The following is a 24,317-nucleotide window of genomic DNA, read 5'->3' as shown; positions in this document are numbered from 1 at the left end:
GGTAAAGACTGAGAGTCTCAGTGGGAGAAATCATTTCTGATTTATTAGAATTTCTAAGGACAAAGCTGAGGGCTGTGCGGTTTTGTGTCCTGTAGGATCTGCTCATGGTCAGGTTCAGTGCGCTGCGTGCGCATGTTGAACGCTGAAGTTTAGCGCAACATTTCTGGGAACTGCTTTCAGAGGTGTGTGGTCAGAGAGGTGAGGATGTCCTCCATCTTTCTTGGCGCTGATCACATGTTTAAGTGACTTTTTCAGTAAAGTCTCACAGCTCCTCATCCTTTCGTTCAGTTCCAGGACACTCAGCTCTGTCTTTCGCTCACTCTTCATGATTCAAACTTAGTTCACTTTGCAAATGCAGCTCTGCCTTCGTTTCAGGCTCCTCGCACCTACCTGAGGAGTGAATTCCTTTCTCAGTGCAGTCGTTGTCTGTTTGTCACCTGATGAGCTTTTTTATTGGCGCTATACCTTTGTCCATCCTCCTGCTGCTTTCTGACTTTCGTTGTTTGATTTGTGGGTTTGTGTGACATGTGTGAACAGACAGGTGTGCGATTGGATTGGCTCAGTCTGACACAGGTGCTCGACTCTTTGTGAATATGTGAATTTAAATGTGAGCTGTTACTGACACAGTTAAAGTCCGGAGCAAAGCCAGGCTGCTCCCAGCTCGCTCGTGTCCAAAGCTCCACATTATTTCACTCTATAACAGGTAAAATGAACTGTGACAGAAACTATAGTATTATAGTAACAAAGTAAGTATTAAATATTTAATACCAATTATTATCATTAGCTCAGTGCAGAGTACATACACGTCATAGACTGTGTCAGCCTCAATATCGTTTGTGGCTTTTTTGGGGGGCGGGGCAAAATAGCTCAGAAAGCGGGATGGTCAGAGTTGCTGACTGTAGCTTACTGTAAACATGTTACTGCAGTCGTCTCCACAGAGAGACGTCCAGTGTGGATGACACACAGAGCTCGGTCACACACTTTTAGACTGATGTGCTCAGATTTGCACACCTGCTGAACGCTCTCCTCACGCATCCATGTCCACTGCTCTTCTGTCCCACAACTGTTTGCTTTCCATCCCCCTGTTAAAACAAAAAGACCACACACATCTCCCTGGCTCAACAGGAAGTTGATGAGACACAGTCAAGGTCCAGCTCCAGTAAACTCCTGTCTTTTCACATTATTTCAGACACAGAGCTGTTACTGGGGGTAGAACGAGTTATTTGCATATAGGACAGGAAATCTATGAATGTTGGTTTCCTGTTGAACCCACAGGTAAAGCTAACAGTCAAAGAGCTTTAAGGAGCTGTGGTTTGAGCCCCGGCCACGCCGGTCTGCACATCAGTGTGTCACTGGGTGAGATAGTGAACCGTGATGTGTTCATCATTACGTCGAGTCCGAGTGGGTGGGTGGGTGGGTGACATGAGGCTCGAGTGGAAAAGCTTCAAGGTGCTGGTGGAGATTGAAAGTCGGGGTGTGCTTTCCAAACTATATTCCTTTTTTAAATGTGCTGTGTTAGGACGTGTTTTCTCACTTCCAGAGAAAAGTCTCTGATTTTGTGGTTGTTCCATTTTCATGCAGATGATAGAATATCAAGCAAAGGTTGTGTGTTGTGTGTCATTTAAACATTATGAATTTGTATTAACAGAGTTTCAGGGTGAAAGCATGAAACTAAAAGCTGCTCTCAGCCTCTGCTGCTGGGTTTCACTCAGTGTGAAGATCTAATAGTAAGTGTGTAGTCGGCCCCCACCAGCTCTTTTTCAAGCATCTCCATCTATCCATCACCAGTCCCACCCCGTAGCGCGTCAGAGCGAGTAATATCCTGCTGCTTTGTGCTTCACCAGTGTTTATGAGTCCTTTACATTTAATATGATGCCCGGGTTGAAAACCACAAGATGCAGTCTCCTGGCTCAGCTCCAGGGTTTGCTGCTGAGGAGGTTATCTGGGTTGTAGTTTGATCCTTGACAGTAAATGGAGGCTCTTTGGAGAGCCGGCACATCTGGAACATGGAAGAATGACACATTTGTCCTCCCAAACCAGATGTCACGTCTCAGGGTGTTTCCTCCCTGTGTTGTTCTCACACTGATAATGATGATCTCAGGGGTCAGACATGTGTGATGTCAGCAACGTCCTGGCAAGTTTGCCCGGGGTACTGCTACAGCTCCTTAAACAGTACATGCAGTACTGCATGTTGAGCCAGGCTTTTAACAGCTCCACACAGTGTCATCCAACATATCGTGTTTTTCAGACCATAAGGCACACTGTTGATGAACGGGTCTGTTTTCATACATAAGGCACACCGGATTATAAGGCGCATTAAGCGAAACAAAATTGGATAAAACTTTATTAAACTCATTCTTCTTGCTTCCTCCACTTCTGTACCATTGATTCATTAATGCTGAATCCTCTCACAGCTGCTCTATTCCCATGTTGTTGCAGTACATTAATGACTAACCTCGTATTGTAAATGGACTGGTTCTTATATAGCGCTTTTTTACACAACTTGTGCATTCACCCATTCTGTCACGGTGCGGCATGGCACACCGTGGAAGGAGTGGGGAAGGAGGACCCAGGCGCGGTACTCTGTGTATAAACAGTGCGTTTATTTACAGTGATGGAAACAATAACAGTAAATCCCCGTGCTCTCCCGTGACTCCCGTGTCGTGTCTTCCCAAAAAGTCCGTGCTCCGTGTTCTCCACTCTCGTGTGTCCACACACACCCCGTGCCTGCTGCCCTCCGATGTTCCACGCTCCTCCTGAGGGGAAAATGACAGAGGCAGCCGTCAAGACACTTAATTCCAGTAGGCATACACTCAGACTTTAACTAAGCAGAAGACTAACGTGGAGTCTCATGGAATGATCCCGCGTCGGTGGGAGCTCCAAGACTCTCTTAAGTAGCTCCCCCGACGAGGCCTGATCAGCAGCAGGTGTGTGGCTTCGGGTGTGGCCAGTCCCCTTGCAGGACCACACCCTCCAGGCCTGACGCCGCCTATAAACAGGTGCTCAGCCACACACACATATATATATATACACACACACAAGCACAGAGAAGGGAAGCAACACCAAAATACATATAATAATACAATTCATAACTGCTCAGGGATCCTGGGTCGCTCAGACCCAGGACCCTGACACATTCGCACATTTTTCTAAGTGCTTTATAGCTAACATTCACACACACATACTCCGATGGATGCATCGGAGAGCAATTTGGGGTTAGTATCTTGCCCAAGGATATTTGGCATGCAGACTAGGGGAAGCCAGGAATCGAACCACCAACCTTCCGATCAGTAGATGACCTGCTCTACCACCTGAGCTACAGCCACCGTATTGTGGCTGAATAATCTCAGTTGTTCTCCTGACTGAAGTTTGGTCCGTTTACAGCATCCTGCCATGCGATTGCATTTGTCTCTAACCATGAAGAACCTTCACGTTAACTTTTATCGAGTGGAAGATAGTTAGCGTTCATCCTCCAGCTTCACTGTTTATGTTATGCTAACATAGCTGTGTCGCTAGCGATCACGTAGCACATCATTATATAGCAGCTAGCCCAACTTCAGTAACCCTACAAACGTCACTGCTGTTTAGTTTTCTGTCTTCATTTATGCTGGAAGTGATAGCAGAGCTGTACGTTTGAATTTGTTCAGAAATCTCTCAGTCAGAACATGGTATATCATGCTTAGGTGGAAGCTAGCGAGAAGGAAAAACAATCCCAGCGTTTTATTTTTCCTCTTTGCTGGCACCACGTACGAAACCCCGGGAGACGACCACACATGAACACATCATTACACACAAGCATGGATGCTGACAGCGGCATTGGACAGTTAGCTAGGTTACATCGTAGGCTCTACAAAGGCTGCAGCAGCCGGGTCACGTGTTTTGGCCCAACATTGACCGCTTGTTACGATGATGAGACCCAGGCAGCTGCCGGTTTAATCCCTTGCTCGCCTTGTCTTTATGTAACAAATGGTTTATTAGTGAGATGCAAATTATAAATGCAGCATTTTATCAGTGACAGTTTGAAGAGCCATTTTCACCCTTGATTTTCCATCGCTGGGCTTTGCCTCAGTGTAACACACATCGAAAACAGTCTTGTCCTGTGGTTCGGGTGATGCAGATGTCTTGGTATAGCCTGGAAGAGGCGGTGTGCTCACTACAGGTAGCATTTTGTGTACACTGATACAATATGGCATATGATTTTAGCTAATACACTAATGATTACATACATACATACACTCATCATCTGCGTGATTGTCAGTTTCTTTGAACTGTTCATTTTCTACGGTGGAGTGATTGTACAGCATCATTAATTACTTTGAAATGCTTGAGTTGGATTAAAATTTGGAGTTTCGCTAATCCAAACCGGGTCAAAAGTGTATATACGGCTCAAATAGATGCATACACCCCCACTAATATTGGGTTAAACATCTCTTAGCACGTTGCACATGTAGCCATCAACAAGCTTCTGCATATTTCAGCCCAGATATGTGATGAGTCTTCTGGGCAGAAGACCCGAGTTTGGGGGCGTCCAGAGGGACATTCCAGAACCTTAATGCTAGCTTGCTTTATCCATTCCAAAAACAGTGTTGTGTGCTTGGGATCGTTGTTCTGTTGGAACTCCCGTCTGTGTCCAAGTTTCAGTCGTCTAACTGTTGATTTGAGGTGAAGTTGGTGAATTTGAAGATAGTGCTCCTTCATTATTCTGTTACTGCACAGTGTACCAGTGGCAGCAAACCAGTCCCAGAGCACAGTGCTACCACCAACATGCTTGACACTGGCAAGTCCATGACATGCTTTTAAATAGCATAGTGTTAAAGTCAGGAGAGGTGTCTTCTCAAAGTTCATTAGTAGATTCAGGAAATCACCACACATCAGGACGTTACTAGCTGTGAGGCTTTCTATTCTACCCGGGCTGTAGATCATCTGGGCACATGTCAGGCCCCATAAGTACTTTTGCACCAGCATCACCAGTGTCCAGTAAAAACACTACCTCCACCATCATCCTGTACACTACACGTAAGAAAGGGAAACTGCATAAAATATCTCAATTCTCAATGTTTTTGTGAGCAGAATTTTAATATTCTGATAAAGAGGCCTTACAAGTACCTATGAAGCGCCTTCAGGCGACTTTTGTTGTGATTTGGCACCATATAAATAAAATTGAATTGAACATATGATAATCTTTAAATAAAAAATTACCAGTATTTTCCTTAATGCTCCACTAGTAGAAATGAAATCAGAATTATTAAGAGAGTTGCTGTCCAGGCGCTGTGCTTTTAAAAACATTAAATCGTGTACTGCTCATATTAAAGTGGGCATGAAAAAACTACATGTATGAAGCCCCCGCGGAAAAACTGATGCAGGTCTAACACCTAAAACATTGCTTTTAGTTACAGTGTTTACATCAGAATAAAGTCAGGAATATGACATCAGTGGGTTGGTTGATTGCTGCTAACACTAAGTCCTGTTAGCTAACCAGTGAGCATGAAGCACATTTCATTGAACTGGACACACAGCTGTTGGTAGAGTTTCTCATCAGCCGTGTTCCTTTGCAGTGTGTTGCTGTCTGCTCTGTGATGAAGGTGGAGCTTCTTCAGCTCTGCAGTGTCAGATACCGGCTGGGAGAGCAGCCATTCGAGCCGCTCGTGCATTTCTCTGAAGGAAGCCTGTCTCTGGGAGGAGGGTGTGATGGGGGAGGGTGGGGGAAAGCTCCCCTGAAGACATGACTTTGCTGAGACCCTCTTTACAGAGGCACTCGAGCAATGTGGCTTTCCTCTTTGTCTCATGTTTCCTCTCCTCTTCCTGTCTCATCTCAAGGTTGCAGATATGTTTTCAACATTTTTGATGCTGGCTGCTTGTAAAGATATCAGACGTGCCTGCTCAGTATGTGTTTTGTCTCTGCTGTGCTTTGATGATTATGTGACCTTCAAAGCTAAGAATGTCTTTGCTCACAAACACACGTTTAGGTTCGACTCAGCTCCAGTTATCTCAATCCCAGAGGTCACAAAGCAGTAGAGAAATGGATAGTTTCCATTCTTAGTTTTTGGATTGTTTCTGCATAAAGATGCAGAAAAACTACCTGCAGCCCAAAATGTTCCAGTTAAAATAAATCACTCTTTACTGGGAATGTGACAGTACGAGACCATGTCACTGCCATGAGTAAACTCCACACTGACAGGTCAGAGGGGGGAGTCGAACTTGGGACCTTTATCTGTGCAGATGATCAGTTAGCTGTTTGACAGCTACTCTTTTATGATTTATGGAAATATAAGGACGTTGGTGATGGGCCTATGATTAGCTAAGACGGCCGGGTGATGGCTTTTTAAGTAATCATTTAACTATTTAAGGGCCTGTGTTTCGGTAGCAATCATATTTAATATTGAAGCATTAATCAATGGTGTGTTACTTTCAGAGTAGGGCTGCTCAATTAATCGAATTTTAATCACGATTACGATCTGGGCTTTCAACGATCATTAAAAATGACTGAGCCGATTATTAGCCCCTCCCTCGTGCTTTACTCTCGCGCTGCTCCGTGTGGCAAATCGAGCGCACCTCTCTGCATTTCGAACATACGTCACAACAATTAAGAGGACCCGAGGGAAGTTCGGAAAGCTCGGAAAGCTAAGCAGAAGTTATTTGGAGAGGAGAGTGACTGCCGTTGGTTGAAAAGAGGTAAAAAAAGAAAAAAAACTTCAGTGGTGTGGAAACATTGTGGGTTCAGTCAGACGTGGATCAAGTAGACACAATGTGTAAACTTTGCTACGGTGTCGTAGCTGCACCACAGAGCAACACTGCAAAGTTCACTAAACATAGATGTTTACATTTTTTATTTATTTTTTATATTGCAAACATTTGCACTGTTATCAGTATTTGCACTATTTTATATTATTTTTTAAAGTCATTATTCAATACATTGTTATTGTTAACCCTTTAAATCCCTGTAGAACTGGAACCGTGTAAGCTAGCGCAATAATTTGTTTTGCATATGAAACCGGAGGAGTTGTACTTACATCTGATGCCATCAGCTTGTCACGGTTTCCTTCCACATAAAGCTTTCATTTCATTTCCTGTCCGAAACCGGAAGTGACGTCATTTTCGCGGAAAATGTAGTTTTTTACTTGTAGGCCTTAAAAGCCTATACTGGTGTTTTTATAAGTCATGTTTGACTTTTCTGAATAGTTGCTGGGATGCTTAGGACTCGAATTGCACTGCTGGAAATAGTTTATTTTGATGCACATGTTGTTTTCTTTGCAAATTTGCATCATAGGATTGTTTTTTTGTTTTTCCTGCAGTATATAAAAATTGGTGTATCTCCAAAATAAAACTATGAAGACACTCAAAATAAATTTCCTGTTGCTGTAAACTATTTTTTTGCAACTTTTTTGTATTTAAAGTTTTGAGGGATAAACCTCTTAAATTTCTCCAAGTAGAAATATATGTAAAAAACAAAACAAAAACGATTTTCAATTTTTTTGTAGTTTATTGCACTTTTTTGCAATTAATGTAGTTACTATGGACTTAATGAATACATATTATTAAAATATGGGCTATAACAGTTGTATTGATATATAGCAACTTGAAATGCTCCCAAAAATGGCTCCACAGCATGTAAAAAAAATAATATAAGCTCTGGCGGACTTGGTTCTATAGTAGGTCTTAAAGGGTTAAATAAATATCGTCAAATAATCGATCTCAATTTCAGTGAAAATAATCGTGATTATCATTTTTGCCATAATCGAGCAGCCCTATTTCAGAGTATAGAAAGCACAGGTAGGATTTATTATAGTTGGGGACATATTTGCTGTACACCTCTGAGATTTCTACAAATTTAGTGTCAGCTTTAGCTCAAACGTTAAAGATGAAAGCAGGACATGAAGATGACATTAGGAGTGTGAGTGTGTGTGTGTGTGTGGTACACATGGAGGTATGATGAGCGACTCGTACAGTTTATTTCTGGTGCAGTGAGTGTGTAAAAACAGACAAGATCAGTGTGTTTTTGAGGGATTTTTACTGTCAGCTTGTTGATTAAACATTAAAATAATCCATAACATCAGAAACAAGACTAATACCATGAATGAAAATCATCATGATTTAGTTTCATTTAATATAATTACCCAAATGTTCAGCAGTCTTTTCCCTCTCATGTCTGATAAAGTTCTGGATTGCTTAGTTTTGCTGCTGAGTGTTTCCCATGATGCACTCAGTGCTTCTTCTGTTCAGACGGCTCTCTGCACTAAGTGAGGCTCTTGTCTGGCTCTTCCACAGTCTGCCTTCGTCCTCCACTCATACCCAGCCAGTTATTGCCGCCCCTCCCTGAGCCTGGCTCTGCCGGAGGTTTCTTCCTCTCCACTGTCGCCATGTGTTTGCTCATAGGGAGTCATATGATTGTTGGGTTTTCTCTGTATTACTGTAGGGTCTTTACCTCACAGTATAAAGCGCCCTGAGGCGACTGTTGTTGTGATTTGGTGCTGTATAAATTAAACTGAATTGAACTGAATTAGTTTGCTTTTGGGTCGCACATTATCAGCTGTGAGCATCTCAGAATCAGAATACTTTATCAGTGCCAAGGCAATGATGTGGTCAAAGTTCCTCCCGGACAGTAAGAACAGTAACTAACACTGAAACAGGCTGCATGCTGGCTGACACATGAAAGATGCATGTTTGTAAAGCCTTTGATAAACAGCTGACAGATCTGGTTTGTCTCATTGTTGTATGCAACGGTGAATGTAAACCTGTGTCGTGGCACAGCTACGGTGAAATTCTGCTTTGCTTTGTTAAAAATGCTAAAGGTGACGGTGGTTTAGTGACTGATCATCAGGTTTGGGAAAGAATCTGAATCTGTGACACTAAACAGATGATGAACAGCCTGTGAGACACGAGGTTGGGAAGGTTTAACTGTGAGAATGAGATAAAATCACAGAGCAACAGGACAACTTTATATGAAGCGCGCAGTGTGTACTGGATGTTTGACAAGTGAATATTACCAAATAACTTAGAGCACAAACTGCTTTGCATACCTCTCTCTGTCTATGTCTTGTCATATAATATGCAGAAGGCATACGATGCGTATTAAAGCTCAGTCACAGCGGGGCATGTCTAGGTTTATCTCCTGTTGTAGAAATCCTGCGTCAGTCACCACCATTGCTCATATTTTGAAACCTAAACAAATGAATGATTGTCTCATTATCTGAACTGAAGAAGTTGATTATTATGACATATTTTTGCTATTTTGTCTGCATTTACTGCCTTGTCCTTGAAAGGAGACTGCACTCAGTTCATGGTGGTGTGGCTTCACACGGTCACGATTCGAGTCAGGCTTAAGCTGGGCTAATGATGGGCTAATGCTGGGCTAATGATGGGCTAATGCTGGGCTAAAGCTGGGCTAATGCTGGGCTTAAACTGGGCTATTGCTGGGCTAATGCTGGGCTTAAGCTGGGCTAATGATGGGCTAATGCTGGGCTAAAGATGGGCTAATAATGGGCTAATGCTGGGCTAATGATGGGCTAATGCTGGGCTTAACCTGGGCTAATGCTGGGCTAATGCTGGGCTTAAGCTGGGCTAATGCTGGACTAAAGCTGGGCTAATGCTGGGCTAATGCTGCGATAATGCTGGGCTAATGCTGGGCTAAAGATGGGCTAATGATGGGCTAATGATGGGCTAATGCTGGGCTTAAACTGGGCTAATGATGGGCTAATGCTGGGCTTAAACTGGGCTAATGATGGGCTAATGCTGGGCTTAAACTGGGCTAATGCTGGGCTAAAGCTGGGCTAATGATGGGCTAATTCTGGGCTTAACCTGGGCTAATTCTGGGCTAATGCTGGGCTAATGCTGGGCTTAAGCTGGGCTAATGCTGGACTAAAGCTGGGCTAATGATGGGCTAATGCTGGGCTAATGCTGGGCTAATGCTGGGCTTAAGCTGGGCTAATGCTGGGCTTAAACTGGGCTAATGATGGGCTAATGCTGGGCTTAAACTGGGCTAATGATGGGCTAATGCTGGGCTTAAACTGGGCTAATGCTGGGCTAAAGCTGGGCTAATGATGGGCTAATTCTGGGCTTAACCTGGGCTAATGCTGGGCTAATGCTGGGCTAATGCTGGGCTTAAGCTGGGCTAATGCTGGGCTAAAGCTGGGCTAATGATGGGCTAATGCTGGGCTAATGCTGGGCTAATGCTGGGCTAATGCTGGGCTAATGATGGGCTTAAGCTGGGCTAATGCTGGGCTAAAGATGGGCTAATGATGGGCTAATGCTGGGCTAATGATGGGCTAATGCTGGGCTTAACCTGGGCTAATGCTGGGCTAATGCTGGGCTTAAGCTGGGCTAATGCTGGACTAAAGCTGGGCTAATGATGGGCTAATGCTGGGCTAATGCTGGGGTAATGATGGGCTAATGCTGGGCTTACACTCTGTGATTTTTGGCCCATTTTGAGCCGATTTTTCAGTCGTGCGACCGTTTTGGTGATCGGCCCGAATTTGGCCTTCATCGTGCGTCGTGCATCGTGTAGTATACGTGGGGTAACGAGAAGCGATTAACACCTCACGACCAGCTCCAGATCATCAATCGCTTGGTCGTGAGGACCGTCGTGAGGCTATCACCGCAGCTTCTCACACTGCGCACGCGCAAACACATAAAGGTCGTTGAAAAAGACGGAGCAGCAGTGCAGCGTGTGATCCGGACACAAGCGATGGAGGCACAACTTGTAGAGAGCTCATCCGAGCCTTTTCGATGTGGCCTCACAAAATCATCACGACCACAACAACCGTGAATAGTTGGATCTACACTGCTGCTCAATCACAGCTGCCTGATCATGTTTTTCATTAGCAATTTAGCAAAGTTGATGGTGGTGGTGTGTCTGTGTGAGTGAGAGACAGAGAGGGAGAGAGCGACAGATTTTCTGTTATAACCTTCATGTTATGGACGCACAGTGTGACTCAGGTCGCATCAGAGCATCGGCCGTATAGTGTGTGACCTGCATCGTGACCTATGAACTTCTCACCCCTGCGAGTCAATCGTACAGTTTGAGCAGCAGCTGAATCGCACGACTGAAAAAATCGCCCAGTGTCTGCCCAGCTTAAAGAGATCTTTCTTTTCTGAGTGAATTATTTGTGTGGAATTCCTGGAGCTGACAGAGCACAGAATAGCAGCAAGAGAACTTTGTGCACTCTGCTTACACTTTGTGCTGAATAAGCAAATCATTTATTTAAATAATAAGTTATCATTCTGAGAATAACTGTAGCGCAGGGTTTGTTTGTCCTAGCTTTGAGAAACTTATGATAATGACGGAGCATCAACAGTCCTCACTTTATCTCACGTCAGTTACTGGCTCATGAAATTTAATCAGACAGTACTGGACCACATTTATAGTTCAGACCTCAGGATTGTGGGAAATGTCCAGATTGGTCATCAGTAAAAACATTTAACCTTAAAATAAAATGATACATTCTCACAATTACTAAAATCTAAGGTGCATAAATGCACTGTGTGATTTCACATGAAATATGAGGTGTCTGTTCATTAACCAAAGAACCTGATCCTCCTGTTTCAGATCAACACCAATGGGTTTGTGGCTGTTGCCGAGCCTCCCGCTGAGGAGAAATACCTGGGGAAGACGCCCAGTGAGTTTAAAATGATTGCAGTCCTTCTGGGAGACCTGGACAACAGTGACGGACAAGGCAAGGTGTACTTCAGGCACGACAGCACCCCCAATATCCTGGGTCGAGCCGCTGACCACATCAGGCAGGGTTTCCCAGATGGTAAGGTAGAGAAGCCCACCAACACCTTCATTGTTACCTGGGAGAACATGGCTGCCCAGGGGACATCTGGACGAGGAGACCAACTGGACACTAAGGTGAGGATTTCAATTTCTCTCAATTAGATAGTATGTATTTATTTTTTATATATATTATATACTTTTATTTACTAATTTATTCTGAGTGTATTTTCCTTAGTGCAGAAAAACGGATTATTTTTTAGTTCTACGGCATAAACACTCATTCTACCCTGTCTCCGTCTAAGTCAGTTTTATTAGCGCCAAATCACAACAACAGTCGCCTCAGGGCGCTTTATATTGTAAGGTAGACCCTACAGTAATACATACAGAGAAAACCCAACAATCATATGACCCCCTATGAGCAGCACTTTGGCCACAGTGGGAAGGAAAAACTCCCTTTTAACAGGAAGAAACCTCCATGCTCAGGGAGGGGCGGGGCCATGATGGGAGAGACAGGACATGGTGTGGAATATCAGTGATGATTAAATGTAGAGTGGTGTATAAACACACAGTGAGCAAAAACACACACAAACCCACCCAGAATGAAAAATAAGCAGTGGTGTGGATATAAACATGTTATCTTGCACTTTCAGAGAATCACCTTCCAGCTGGTTGTAGCCTACACAGCATCATCTGCCTGGGCCATCCTCTTGTACCCCAGGAACGGCCTGCAGTTTCTCTACACATCAATAGGAGGAGAAAGAAAGCTGCTCGAGTCAGGCTTCAACGAAGGCCTGGTGGGCTGGTTCTGGAAAAAACAGGGGCTGTACTTCAACATTACCTCTGATGACGAGGCCTCCATCAGCCAACTTACCAAGTATGACTGCTGCTGATGCTTTTGCTATAGTGGAACTGAAAATATGAAGTCTGTGTTTGTACGTGGTGCTGTGATAAAGTGCCCGCTCCCTTCCTGGTGTATTTGTCACTTTAATGTTTCAGAACAAACAAGTTTTAATGTTTGACACAGAAAACCTGAGTAAATCCGAAGTCCTGTTAAAGAAGCTGTCCAAACCTACTGTGTGTGAAAAAGGAGTCATGGCTGTGGCGCCTTAATCAAATGTCTGAAACATCGTTAGTCCCACTCTTTGCAGGATTGTTTGACTTGAGGCACAATGGAGGGTTTCTCAGCATGGTCTTAAGGTCATAGCACAGCAAGTCCAGACGTTCATCAGGCCTCTTCAAAACCTTCATTTTGAGGTTTTTTGTTTGGAGCCATTCACGGGTGGACTTGCTGCTGTGTTTTGCATCATTGTTGCGAAACCCAAATGTGCTCGAGCTTCGGTAAACGATGATCGGATGTTTTCCGTCAGGACTTTCTGGCAGAGAGCAGAATTCATCAATGACAGCAGGTCCTGAAGCAGCAGGCAGCCCCAGACCAACCATATAAACAGGACATCTGCACAATGACTGAAACCAGCACCACTGAAGGAACAATGTGCTGAGAGTGACGTGAACAGAATCCATTTGACTGATGACTGAGCGTGCATCCACACAAGACAGGAAACGCCTTTTCACAGAGCTGTAGACTTTATTTAAGCAAAATCAAAGTTCCAGTAGTCCTTGTAATTAAGTTCTGAAATACACTTACTTTACTTTATTGATTTGTATAGCACTCTTCACAGGATAAAGTGCTTCACAATAATATAAAACAGTACAGTCAAACATACAGCACAAATCGGATTAAAAGCCAGTCTCAATAAATGAGTCTTAAGATGATGTTTAAAAGAACAAATACAATCCAGGCAACGTCGAGATGGAGGGAGAGCGTTCCACAACCTGGGGCCGCCGCTCTGAAAGATCACCTCTGGTTTTAAAACGTGTTCGGGGAACTACCAGCAGCCTTAGATTAGACGATCTCAGGCTGCAAGAGGGAGCGTGGCGTTCTAAGAGCTGAGAAATATGGGCAGGAGCGTCATGATTCAGAGCTTTAAAAGTCAGTACCAAGATTTTAAAATGAATTCTGAGATGTACTGGAAGCCAGTGTAATGAGCTGGTGCTCTCTTTTCATGTCTTTGTTAAAAGCCTTGCTGCAGCATTCTGGACTGACTGGAGACGCTCATGATTCTTTTTGCTACAACACATCTTAGAAATGCTGTCTGTCATTTCTAGTTTCCACTTCATTAGTTTGATTTTCACTGTCGTCCACTTTGGAAACATTTCATGTTATTCTTTATCCAACCAGAAAGACCAACGCAGCACGCAGTGGAGTTTGGGTGTACAAGATTGGATCCTCCCCGTTCTTCGTTGAGATCCAACCGGGGAAAGTGACTAGCTCTCCTGAGAATGAGGGTGTTACTGAGCCTCCTGTGACCATGTTACCAACACAGACTGCTGATCATGTGGGGGTGGACTTCTTGACCTATACAACCCAGGGGATAAAGACAGCTGGAACAGTACCGGAGGAAAAGCATGAGCAGCCATCTGAGACCCCCAGCAGCTTCCAAACCGGTTATCCAGAAACCGTCACACCAGGAAACGCAACGCTGAAAACTCAGGAGCCACACTTTGTGGAATCAGACACTATTGCACCAGCACCCACCAGCACTGGGACAATTCAACGAATACATCCAACCGAGCAACATGAGACTGAAACCAGATACACCACCTCTGAGACTTTGCAACCAAGACACACCACTCCCACGCCCAGTGAACCCAGATACACTTCAGAGAAGCCGGGGCTGCAACAGCGGCACGTACCAGCACCACCGCGTTCAGCTCCACAGCATCCTCAGATCGTTGTGGTCGATGAAGATTTGGATGTGAACGGTAGATTTCAATAACAGGACGTTTGTGTTTTATTTTTCTTTGGGTGAGATTGTCATAGTTTCATTCTGAAGCTACCGGCCTGCCTTCTTTTGTTCCTTTCACAGTGTTTGCATACAACCTGGAGACGTGTGCCCACAACAGGCACAAATGCTCAGCTTTTGCTGACTGCCGAGATCACAGCAGGGGGTACTGCTGCCACTGCAGGCCTGGTTATTATGGGAATGGGAAGGACTGTGTTGCAGAAGGTAAGAAGAACTGAGTTCCTTATCAGTGAAGCTGTGGATTATTTTAATAACAGGAAAGCAGCTTTGGTCATTTCTTATTGTGTAAGACAGTGTAGTCAAAACTATCCAAACTTTTCTTCTATTAAAGCTTCTTTAAAAGCATTAAAACTTGGTAAATGTCATGTAAATATTATTCCCTTTGTCTATATTTATCAGGAGTTTTCGTAGGAAAAAAGATGACTGAAGATAAAAGAAACAATAAAATGATTTAATGGAGAAGTTGTTTTTCAGGCAAACCCCAGAGGATGAACGGAAAAGTGAACGGCCAAGTGTTTGTGGGAAACTTACCTTCACCGATAAGGCTCACTAACAATGATTTGCACTCGTACGTGGTAGCCAATGATGGACGGGCCTATGTGGCCATCAGCAACATCCCCGACAGTGTGGGGCCCTCCCTGCAGCTTCTGTCCTCATTGGGGGGCGTCATCGGCTGGGCCTTTGCCTTGGAACAGCCCGGCTACGAGAATGGATTCAGTCTCATTGGTAAGGCTGCAGGTTGATGATGATTGTTGTGTAAAGCTGCATCAATTTGTCCCTCGTGTGCTCACAAAACTGCTCAGAACTGCAAAGACTCTGGGCCTCTAGAGCCTGGGAACAGTTAAATACTGTAACTGTAATGTTTATCATGTTTGTATGCAGAAAGTCCAAAACAGATTCAGAAATGATTCCATTCATGCTGAGCTCACTGTGAGCTGGAAGCAGCAAACCTCAGTGATGGCTATGTGGGAAAATGCCTGCAGATCAGCAGCTTCCAAACACTCAGACCAGCCTGTCTGGCACCAACAACCACACATCAGACAGTCTTCTTCATTCTGACGCTCAGTTTGCACTTAATGCACATTGCACTCAGTAGGTTGTCTTTGCCTAAATGCATTGAAAACGTGTGTTTTCACATTCCTGTAGGCGGCGTGTTTTCCCGACAGGCCGAGGTGGTCTTCCAGCCAGGCAACGAGCATCTGACCATCAAGCAAGAGTTTAAAGGCATCGATGAACACGACCACCTGGTGATGAGCACAGACCTGGATGGACGTCTGCCGGCTGTCCCGTTAGGCTCCACTGTCCAGATCAAGCCATACAAGGAGATTCACCAGTACAGCAGAAACTGTAAGGCCAGCAGCTCTGACACTAAGCTCGTCACGCAGTCAGGGCCTAACAGTCCGTTTTTCTGTTTTCAATCTTTCTGTGTAAATATTTCAGCCAAATCAATGTTTTAGGACATTAAAAGATTCACTTCCCACTGAAGGTAGCTCAATGCTAAAGTATTTCTCCTCCTCTTTCTAGTCATCATCTCCTCCTCCAGCTGCAACTACACCATCACCTCCCCTGATGGAGACGTCCAGACTAGAAGCTACCAGTGGCGTCAGTCCATCATCTTTCAGACCTGCCCGTATGATGAGGCTGGGTGGGCGGGGGCAACGCTGACCACCCAGCAGCTCAGTGTAGACCAAATCTTTGTGATGTTTGACGCTAACAACCACCTTATCCGCTACGCCATGAGCAACAAAATTGGTCCCATCCACAGTATGTTACACGTCCACATATGTATCCGTGTGTGTGTCTGTGAGTGTGTATGTTGGAGCGCCACCACTAATTGCATTGATTTTTGAGTCACTAGTGACTCTACTGGTGACCTGTCCATTGTGTACCCTGCCTCCACCAGAAGTGGGTGGATGGGTGGATTTGGTTAAGAAGTTACTCAGTAAGATGTACAGGTGCCATGAGTTAGTGCTACATAACAGACAAACAAAACTAGAATCTGACTGAGCGAAATGAAACAAACGTCTTCAAAGGCCTGTAGTGAGGTGAGGTGAGGTCCCATTAAAATACTGGAAATGAACCAAAAGCACAAACAGTAGAAAAAAGGTGGCCGTCGCACTGTTGTTGTATTTAACAAACCAGAATAAGTCTTTCATGTTTGAAAGTGTGTAATAGCAATCAGAGACACAGGTGACACGAATCTTTCCAGCTGAAATGGGCTGTAAAAATATCGCTGATGTAACCTGGAAGGACGAGGCCACAGTCTTTGTCAAATGTGTTAAACCTGCCACAGAGTTTGTTTTATTTTACAGCCGACCTGACGTCTCGTTTGTGGATGGACCCTACAGGAGGCTCCAAGTTTAGCCTCCACATATTTAACCGAACAGCATTTGGAGGCTGTGATTATTAGTACTTGAGTTCTTGGCACAAACAGCAGTGATGTAAAAATCTGCCTCTGTGAATGTGTGGTGTATTTATTTTAGTTCCACATGTGTCACAGATGCAGACGGCACAGGTCAGGGAGCAGACTCATGCTGAAGGTCACAGAAGGTTTCCCACATTGTCAGGGACAGTCACAGCGAAGCGGTGCGTGTTGTTACTCCGAGGAATGTTCGGAAACACATATCCAATAGTTTAAACCCTCAGCGGTGTTGCAGTGGGACATCGGAGGAAGGTAAACAGTAATCTGAGCCTGGCTCTGTTTCCTCAGCTGCAATCAGAGTGAGAGTGCTGCAGGCAGGGGGCGAAGATCAGCGGCTGATGTCAACAAGATACCAACCCGGGCTGGGGGTGGGGGTTGGGGGAGGGGCAGGATTTGAGGTAAATATGCAGGTGAGGTTGGTTGGAGAAGCTCGGGGGGTTTAGAGTTATACAAGCAAACAACACTGAGCTGGGCTTTGTTGGCAAACAGCAGAGCATCTGGGACATGTTTCCTGCCAGGAGCTCCGCCCAGCTGCACGAGCAGAAAGCAGTCAGTGAGTGAACCACAGATTCGCTTTTATCCATTAATCCTTTTATCATGAAGAAGGAGCAGCAGTCGCCTACAACATGCATGTCTCGATATTCCACCAAAATATCCCCAAATATTTAAATTCTCATTTCTGCAAACTCGACAGACAAACGCAGATTTTCCTTAAATACTTGAATAACAGAGCAGCTCTGATGTTACACAGCAGCTGTACTTCGTGTATTCACATCAAATATCAAGAACCATGGTGGCTTTGGAAGAAGCACTCAGGAAGTCACTAATGAGTGGTGACGTCACGGTGGTTAGGTCCATCTTTTCTATACAGTCTATAGATGTTTGTGTTGCTGACGATGGAAACTAAGCGTGTCTCCAGGCGAACAACAACTGTGACAAAGTGAAACTGTAACAGCTGAAGAGCTGGATGGGAGAGCTTTCTAACACCAACACATGTAACATATGTGTGCATATGTGTGTTTGCACATTTACATGATGCTTGTTGTTCTTCACGGTTAGATTTTATTGGTAAACAACGTGCAGGTGACACAGCTCACTGTTCTCTCTCGCTGCCTCGCTTCTTGCTGTGCTGGTGGTTTACCGTGAGTGCTACTTTCTGGAGACACTGGATCTATTTTCAGGGTTATCATTATCTGGTTGACCTTCAGGGTTTGTTGCCAAACTGCACAATCTTTTCTGCTCGGTGTGCGCGGTTCTGCGTTTGTGTGCTGTGAAGAGTCACATTGTTTCTGACTGGAGGTGTGTCTAATTTTCTGACAGGCAGTCTTCTGGAGCAGAATCCGTGCTTCAGCGGCCGACACGGCTGCGACATTAACGCTGTCTGTACACCTGGCGAGGGCGTCCGGTTCAGCTGTGAATGCACAGCTGGTTTCGCTGGAGATGGACGATATTGCCACGGTAACAAACCCACACTTGGTCACATGGGCAGTGCTGAAAATGGGAAAGAACAGATGAGAGAATAATTTCAAAAATGTGACAGTCACGTGGAAACGCTCCATAGTAGTAAAATGATGATCTGAACCTGGATTACATTTAATCTGAGCGTCTACAAGCAGCACATGGAGCAGAGATCATGTAATGTGCAGTAACATTACATGTATGTTGTTGGCAGATATTGACGAGTGCAGGGAGACTCCTTCAGTGTGTGGACCCAACGCCGTCTGCAGTAATCAGCCTGGAAGTTTGCGCTGCGAGTGCTCCGCCGGCTTTGTGTTCGCCAGTGATGGAAAGACGTGTGTCGGTGGGTTGTGTGTGTGTGTGTGTGTGTGTTGACAGCTGGGGGGTATCTGGTTCCTGTGGGTGAGTATGACTTTGTTGCACCTAAAGCTGACAGCGGACATAAACAATAACGATCTGTGCAGCACAGACGAGATGTTTCCTGCCTGGTCTGTAGTGACGAGATGTGACTGCTTCAACCTAAAATGAAGATGCTGTCGGGTTCGTTGGTTGGACCTCGTCCCTCTGATGGGATGTTGTAATGTAGGATGTGTTTAAATATAATAGTTTGGATGGTTAATGAGTGCTGTGGAATTTTAGCTTCATAAGTCAAATACTCTTCAAGATTAATCTTTTTTTCAAAACGACCTGTCCACCCACCTACAGCAGGGCACTTTGAGGTGATCTCAAAAACTAAAGGCCTGGAAGTTTCACCGGGGCAGTACATTCCTGCCCCGAGTGGAGGATTTGAAATGTCTCTGGGTCTTGTTCACGAGTGACGGGAGATCGACAGACGGATCGGTGCTGCAGCTGCAGTAATGCGGACGCTGCGCCGGTCCGTCGTGGTGAAGAGGGAGCTGAGTGTAAAAGCAAAGCTCTCAATTTACCGGTCCATCTACGTCCCTACCCTCACCTGTGATCACGAGCTGTGGGTAGTGACCGAAAGAACGAGCTCGCGGATACAACCAGCAGAAATGGGCTTCCTCTGAAGGGTGGCTGGCCTCTCCCTTGGAGACTGGGTGAGGAGTTTGGCCATCCGGGAGGGGCTCAGAGTAGAGCCGCTGCTCCTCCACATTGAAAAGAGGTGAGGTGGGTCGGGCATCTGATAAGGATGCCTCCTGTTCGCCTCCTGGGTGAGACGTCCCACCGGGAGGAGGCCCCGGGGCAGACCCAGGACAGCGTGTCCTGGGAATGCCTTGGAGGAAATGGAGGTGGTGGTGGAGGAGGTGGCCAGAAAGAGGGAGGTCTGGGCTTCTCTGCGTAGGCTGCTGCCCCCACGACCGGCCCAGGATAAGGGGGAAGAAGATGGATGGCTAGATAGACACCACTGGTCTTTATTATCATACTAAATAATTTCCCCCAGGGATCAATAAAGTATTCTGATTCTGATTCTGATTCTGATGAATGGGGACGTGTAGTTTGGGACAGGTTCATCAAAACATGTTTCTCTCTGGTCCTGCAGAGGAGAACCGTCCAGTAGATCACTGCCAGAGAGGCTCTCATGACTGCGATGTTCCACAGAGAGCACTGTGCCGCTACACCGGAGGTTCAGCCTACATCTGCTCCTGTCTGCCGGGGTTTGAGGGTAACGGCCGGGGCTGTCGGGGTGAGTTCACGGTGCTCGCTGATGTCTCATCCTTAATAAACAGATGCACTGTAAATGTAAGAGACACTGCTGCATGAATACAACAAATGTTTGGGATCGTATGCCTGACAGGTATGTTCACCTGTCACAGAATGAAGAGTCACTCCACAGCTTTACAGGCTCGTATCAGTGTGTGCTGCACAGCAGTCAGTCCTTTACCACAGACCTCTGTCTGTCCACAGTCACAGCTACTGAGTGGTAACTGCAGGTCGAGCTTTTACAAGTGAGGCTCAGCACAGCCTCATGCAATCCACAGTTCTGCACCTCTCTCCAGCTACATGACAGAAACCTTTCAAAGGCTCTGTGTGTGAAATGTTCAACACAGCCAGGACCTGTGTGTCATCAGTTTACTCAGATTACAGGTGTTTGGGGGTGAAAGGTCACCACGGGGCTCAGGCCCATCTCAACGCTCTCTTACAGCCTGTTTGAAGAGCTGGATCTTTATGGGTTTGATGGATTAACACGCTGACACTCGTGGCTCGAGTAATAATGCGTTCTAGTTTGCTGTTAGGTTTCAGAGTCATTTTCAGCACATTGCTCTAAATATCTGTAAGCTGATTGGATGTCTGTCGTCCTCCATGTAAAACTGTGTGTCCTTGAGTCTGGAGATGTTTGTCGTGCTCGCAGACAGCATGTAACGTACACCATGCTCCAGTGCTAATGGTACAGACTGTAAAGTGCTTCAGAATCAGTGTACTTACAGTTACAAACATCACGATGTTCGGGTCTGACGCCTTTAGCTCCTGTTATCTAACCGTTGATCGACGTGCTGAAACATGCAGCCACGCCTCACAGCGCTGTGGGCTGATAGTGCTCAGCCCTGTCTCAGACTGGCTGCTTCGATCAGGGCTCTGTGGGGCAGGACTCTTTGTTCTTGTGGCTGGAGATGGCTCGTGATGACCGGCTGGATGTTTGGGCTACAGAATGCAATGAAGATGCTTTCCTCTCATAGCGTTTATGCTACCTGTCACTAACTCAGCCGTCGAGCCACTAGACTTATGACCGCTGGCTGGATCTGAGCCTCTGTGGACAGAGGGCTGCAAGACAGGAGGACAAAACTATTGCTGCTATAAATACACCGTCTGGTTAAAGAGACGGGTCTGTCAGCATGCTTTGTCGATTCAACGTTGGCTGAAGAAGAGTCTACTCAGAGCCCGTAATTAGCAGCTGCAAAAAGGGACTATGTTAAAACCTGTACCTCACCCAGCCACCAGGGGGTCATTTGGGTGACTTGGTGTCGTTGATTTATCTTTAAATTCAGTCTGTGATGCACATAGTCATCTAAATTCTGCCCACAGACGTACGACTGCTCAGTGTCCATCGGCTGTTTGTGTTCGGGTCCATATTCGCAAGCAGTGATAACACAGCTGCTCTCAAAGACACGACCAAACAGGTTTAGGAGGATTTTGCTGCTGCGGGAGCCTGCCAGGCTGTCGCGCCCGGGAACTCTGGCGTTATGGCTTCATTACAATAGACCCTGTGCACGGGAAAATGCTAACTTCCTGTTTTAAGACCGGATGTAAAGTAGCTTTATTTTGCGGTCAATCGCTACTGCGAAGGTGGACTCCAAAGTCATATCCAAACACGAAAACGGAAAGATGGCGTTAAGTTACAAAGAGCAGAAGGTGGGAACACTCACCACTGCTGTGTCAAAAAAGTCAAATGATCAGTTTTGACGTTTGAAGCGTGCAGATCGATTGTTTGTTTACATCACTCAACACAAGCAGAACTGCATCACTGCAGCAGAAGACACATCTCTGTATAGTGACAGTTATTATGATTTAAACAGGCAAATGTTCAGCATTCAAGCCACAGGTGAACAGGGATAGCTCAGTAGGTAGAGTGGTGGCCCTGACACCCCATGACCGGAAGGTCGGGGGTTCGACTCCACTGAACGGCCACCCTGAGGTACCCCTGAGCAAGGTACCGTCCCTACACACTGCTCCCCGGGTGCTGCATTGGTGGCTGCCCACTGCTTGATTGCTGGTTAGGGTCTGTATACATGAGTATTTACAACGAGTATGTTGTGACGTACCTTCAAAATTACAGCGGTCCCTCTCTATGACGCGGCTCACTTTCCTGCGTCCTGGTTGCTGCAGACGATCTCCTCTGTGCCGTCTCTCCTGTGATCTACTGGACGGTTCTCCATCGATCACCGGCAGTGTGACTCTGCAGTGCTGTACTGTATGTTCGTTTCCCCCAACAAACACAACGTCGACAAAACGTTCTGCACCGTCAAAGGCACCTGCGGTAGCACCCAGAAGGCAGAGGAAGATGCTGACCATCACACTAAAACTTGGACTTCTGATTCATTAATGTTGAATTCTCTTGCAGCTGAAAACAGGGTTTGATCTTTGGTTTATACTCGACTTATTCTTCTACAAAGGTTTGAACTTTGAGAGTTTAAACAAGAGAGAAAAGTGTGAAAATGTTCATGCCTGCCTGAGAAAAGAGTATAAAGTGTGCAGTGAGGGGTTTTACAGCCTTAAAACATGCAAAAAATAAAGGTGGCTACATTGTGGATTTCACTTATCGTGGGATATTTTTAGAACATAACACCCGCGATAAACGAGGGACCGCTGTATACAGATACTGAGAAATATAAAATTAGAATCCTTCCTCTCTTTTGCTCTGAGGCGCGGAGGAAGAAATATCGACAAGTTGACGAACATCTACAGATATATTCGGTAAATGCCCAAGACACCTTGAGAAATGTAAATCGTCAATTTGGTTGACTTGTTTTAGAAAACCTGAGCATAAACAAGGCACGAATATCACACCGGAAACGAAGCGCTCTGCAGGAGTGCCAGAAGTAGCACATGCTAAGGCGCACATAGTCTATTTGCAGCATTCAACTAAAGATCTACCTTCAAAATTTTCACCATCTGGTGGCCATTACTGGTACTGCAAGATCCAGAATGTGAGGAGCCTCTGTTTTTTCTGCCTGTTCAGATGTGGATGAGTGCCAGCAGCAGGATCGATGCCACGCCGAGGCCTCCTGCTCCAACACACAGGGCTCCTTTACCTGTCAGTGTCGTCCTGGTTTCCACGGAGATGGCTTCCACTGCAGTCCCACGTTCTCAGGTGGGTAACCAGCACATTCACAGGTTTACAGACAGAGGGTTGCTGGTTCCAGAGTGACTGCCCCCATTCATTGTTTTAATCGTGAAACAGGTCATCCTGGAGGAGTCTGTTTAAACACCCCAGCCATGCATGTATCACTGTAAACGGAGACACTGAGACCCATGAGAGTGTTTTGATTTGTGCGTTCCAGTAAGAGTGTCGTCCTGCAGCTCCAGCTGCATGGTTCTGATGCTGCTCGGAGCACAGCAGCACATTCTCTGTCTGATCTAACTCAACATGTGACGCATTCAAGTACAGTTAGTGTTGAGGAAACAGCAGCGTTTTTTGTTCCTGATTCATGTTTTCTTTCTTTTTCTGAAAGTGTGTGTGTTACTAAAAGAAGACAAACAGAAGCGCAGCCAGCAGTCAGAGTAATACTGATTCCAGCTGTCAGCAGCTGGAGGCGCACAGCTAATTACAGCTTTACTCCTCTGCACCACAGTTTTGTCATATTTCCATCCTTTATTATGACCTGTCTTGCCTCTGAAGGCATCATTTAGTGTCCCGTGTCAAAACATGTCCGTGACTCTTAATGTCAGCAGCATCTTTTAGATGCCTCTAGTGTCGACAGCGGGGCTTTGATCGTCTCCGCCGCCATCAGGGATCCTTTGTCCCGTTGGACTGTTGGGGGCAGATGTGGCGCTGTGAGGACAGCCTGCTGTCGTGTGCGATGACACTGTTGTGGCTGGCTTGTGGTTTGTCTTTGAGGACACTCGCTGTGGGACCACAGAGATGAAGAGCCTGCTGCTTTAATCACTCAGTCTTTGTATCTGCAGCTGCCACGTGCTGAAGTCTGCTCAGGAGCACGGACCTTTGAAATAAGCCACGTGTCACATGTGTTTTGTTTTTCCAAATGACCCAGTCATTAAAGTTTGATGCATTTGAAAATGACGAATCCTTTGTTTCTAATAGTGATTCATTCCAGACTCACAGTCCATACAAACAAATGCACCCTGATCAGGACACCATACGTCTTCCTCCTGATTCAATGCTAACACTGCAGCATCGTTTCAGTTCCTGATCACCTGCTGATCAGGTTTTTTAGCCTCCAGTTTC

At 45.6% G+C, this 24,317-nt stretch overlaps 1 protein-coding gene across 1 annotated transcript in view; it reads left to right on the top strand.

Moving 5' to 3' along the window:
* Positions 1-24,317, top strand: part of LOC113024813 (nidogen-1-like) — a 37,276-nt gene that overhangs the window by 588 nt on the left and 12,371 nt on the right. Inside the window, exons 2-12 of the mRNA XM_026172157.1 lie at positions 11,543-11,845; positions 12,361-12,584; positions 13,950-14,533; positions 14,638-14,778; positions 15,049-15,300; positions 15,721-15,921; positions 16,099-16,338; positions 18,317-18,454; positions 18,669-18,797; positions 19,956-20,099; positions 23,091-23,222. Of these exons, the coding sequence (XP_026027942.1) occupies positions 11,543-11,845; positions 12,361-12,584; positions 13,950-14,533; positions 14,638-14,778; positions 15,049-15,300; positions 15,721-15,921; positions 16,099-16,338; positions 18,317-18,454; positions 18,669-18,797; positions 19,956-20,099; positions 23,091-23,222 (2,488 nt within the window). The remainder of the gene's footprint in view (positions 1-11,542; positions 11,846-12,360; positions 12,585-13,949; positions 14,534-14,637; positions 14,779-15,048; positions 15,301-15,720; positions 15,922-16,098; positions 16,339-18,316; positions 18,455-18,668; positions 18,798-19,955; positions 20,100-23,090; positions 23,223-24,317) is intronic.

The sequence above is a fragment of the Astatotilapia calliptera genome, chromosome 6 (genome assembly GCF_900246225.1).
Source record: "Astatotilapia calliptera chromosome 6, fAstCal1.2, whole genome shotgun sequence".
Taxonomy (NCBI): Eukaryota; Metazoa; Chordata; class Actinopteri; order Cichliformes; family Cichlidae; genus Astatotilapia; species Astatotilapia calliptera.
Note: the sequence above shows the minus strand (reverse complement) of the source record. Positions and strands in the feature narration are given on the sequence as shown.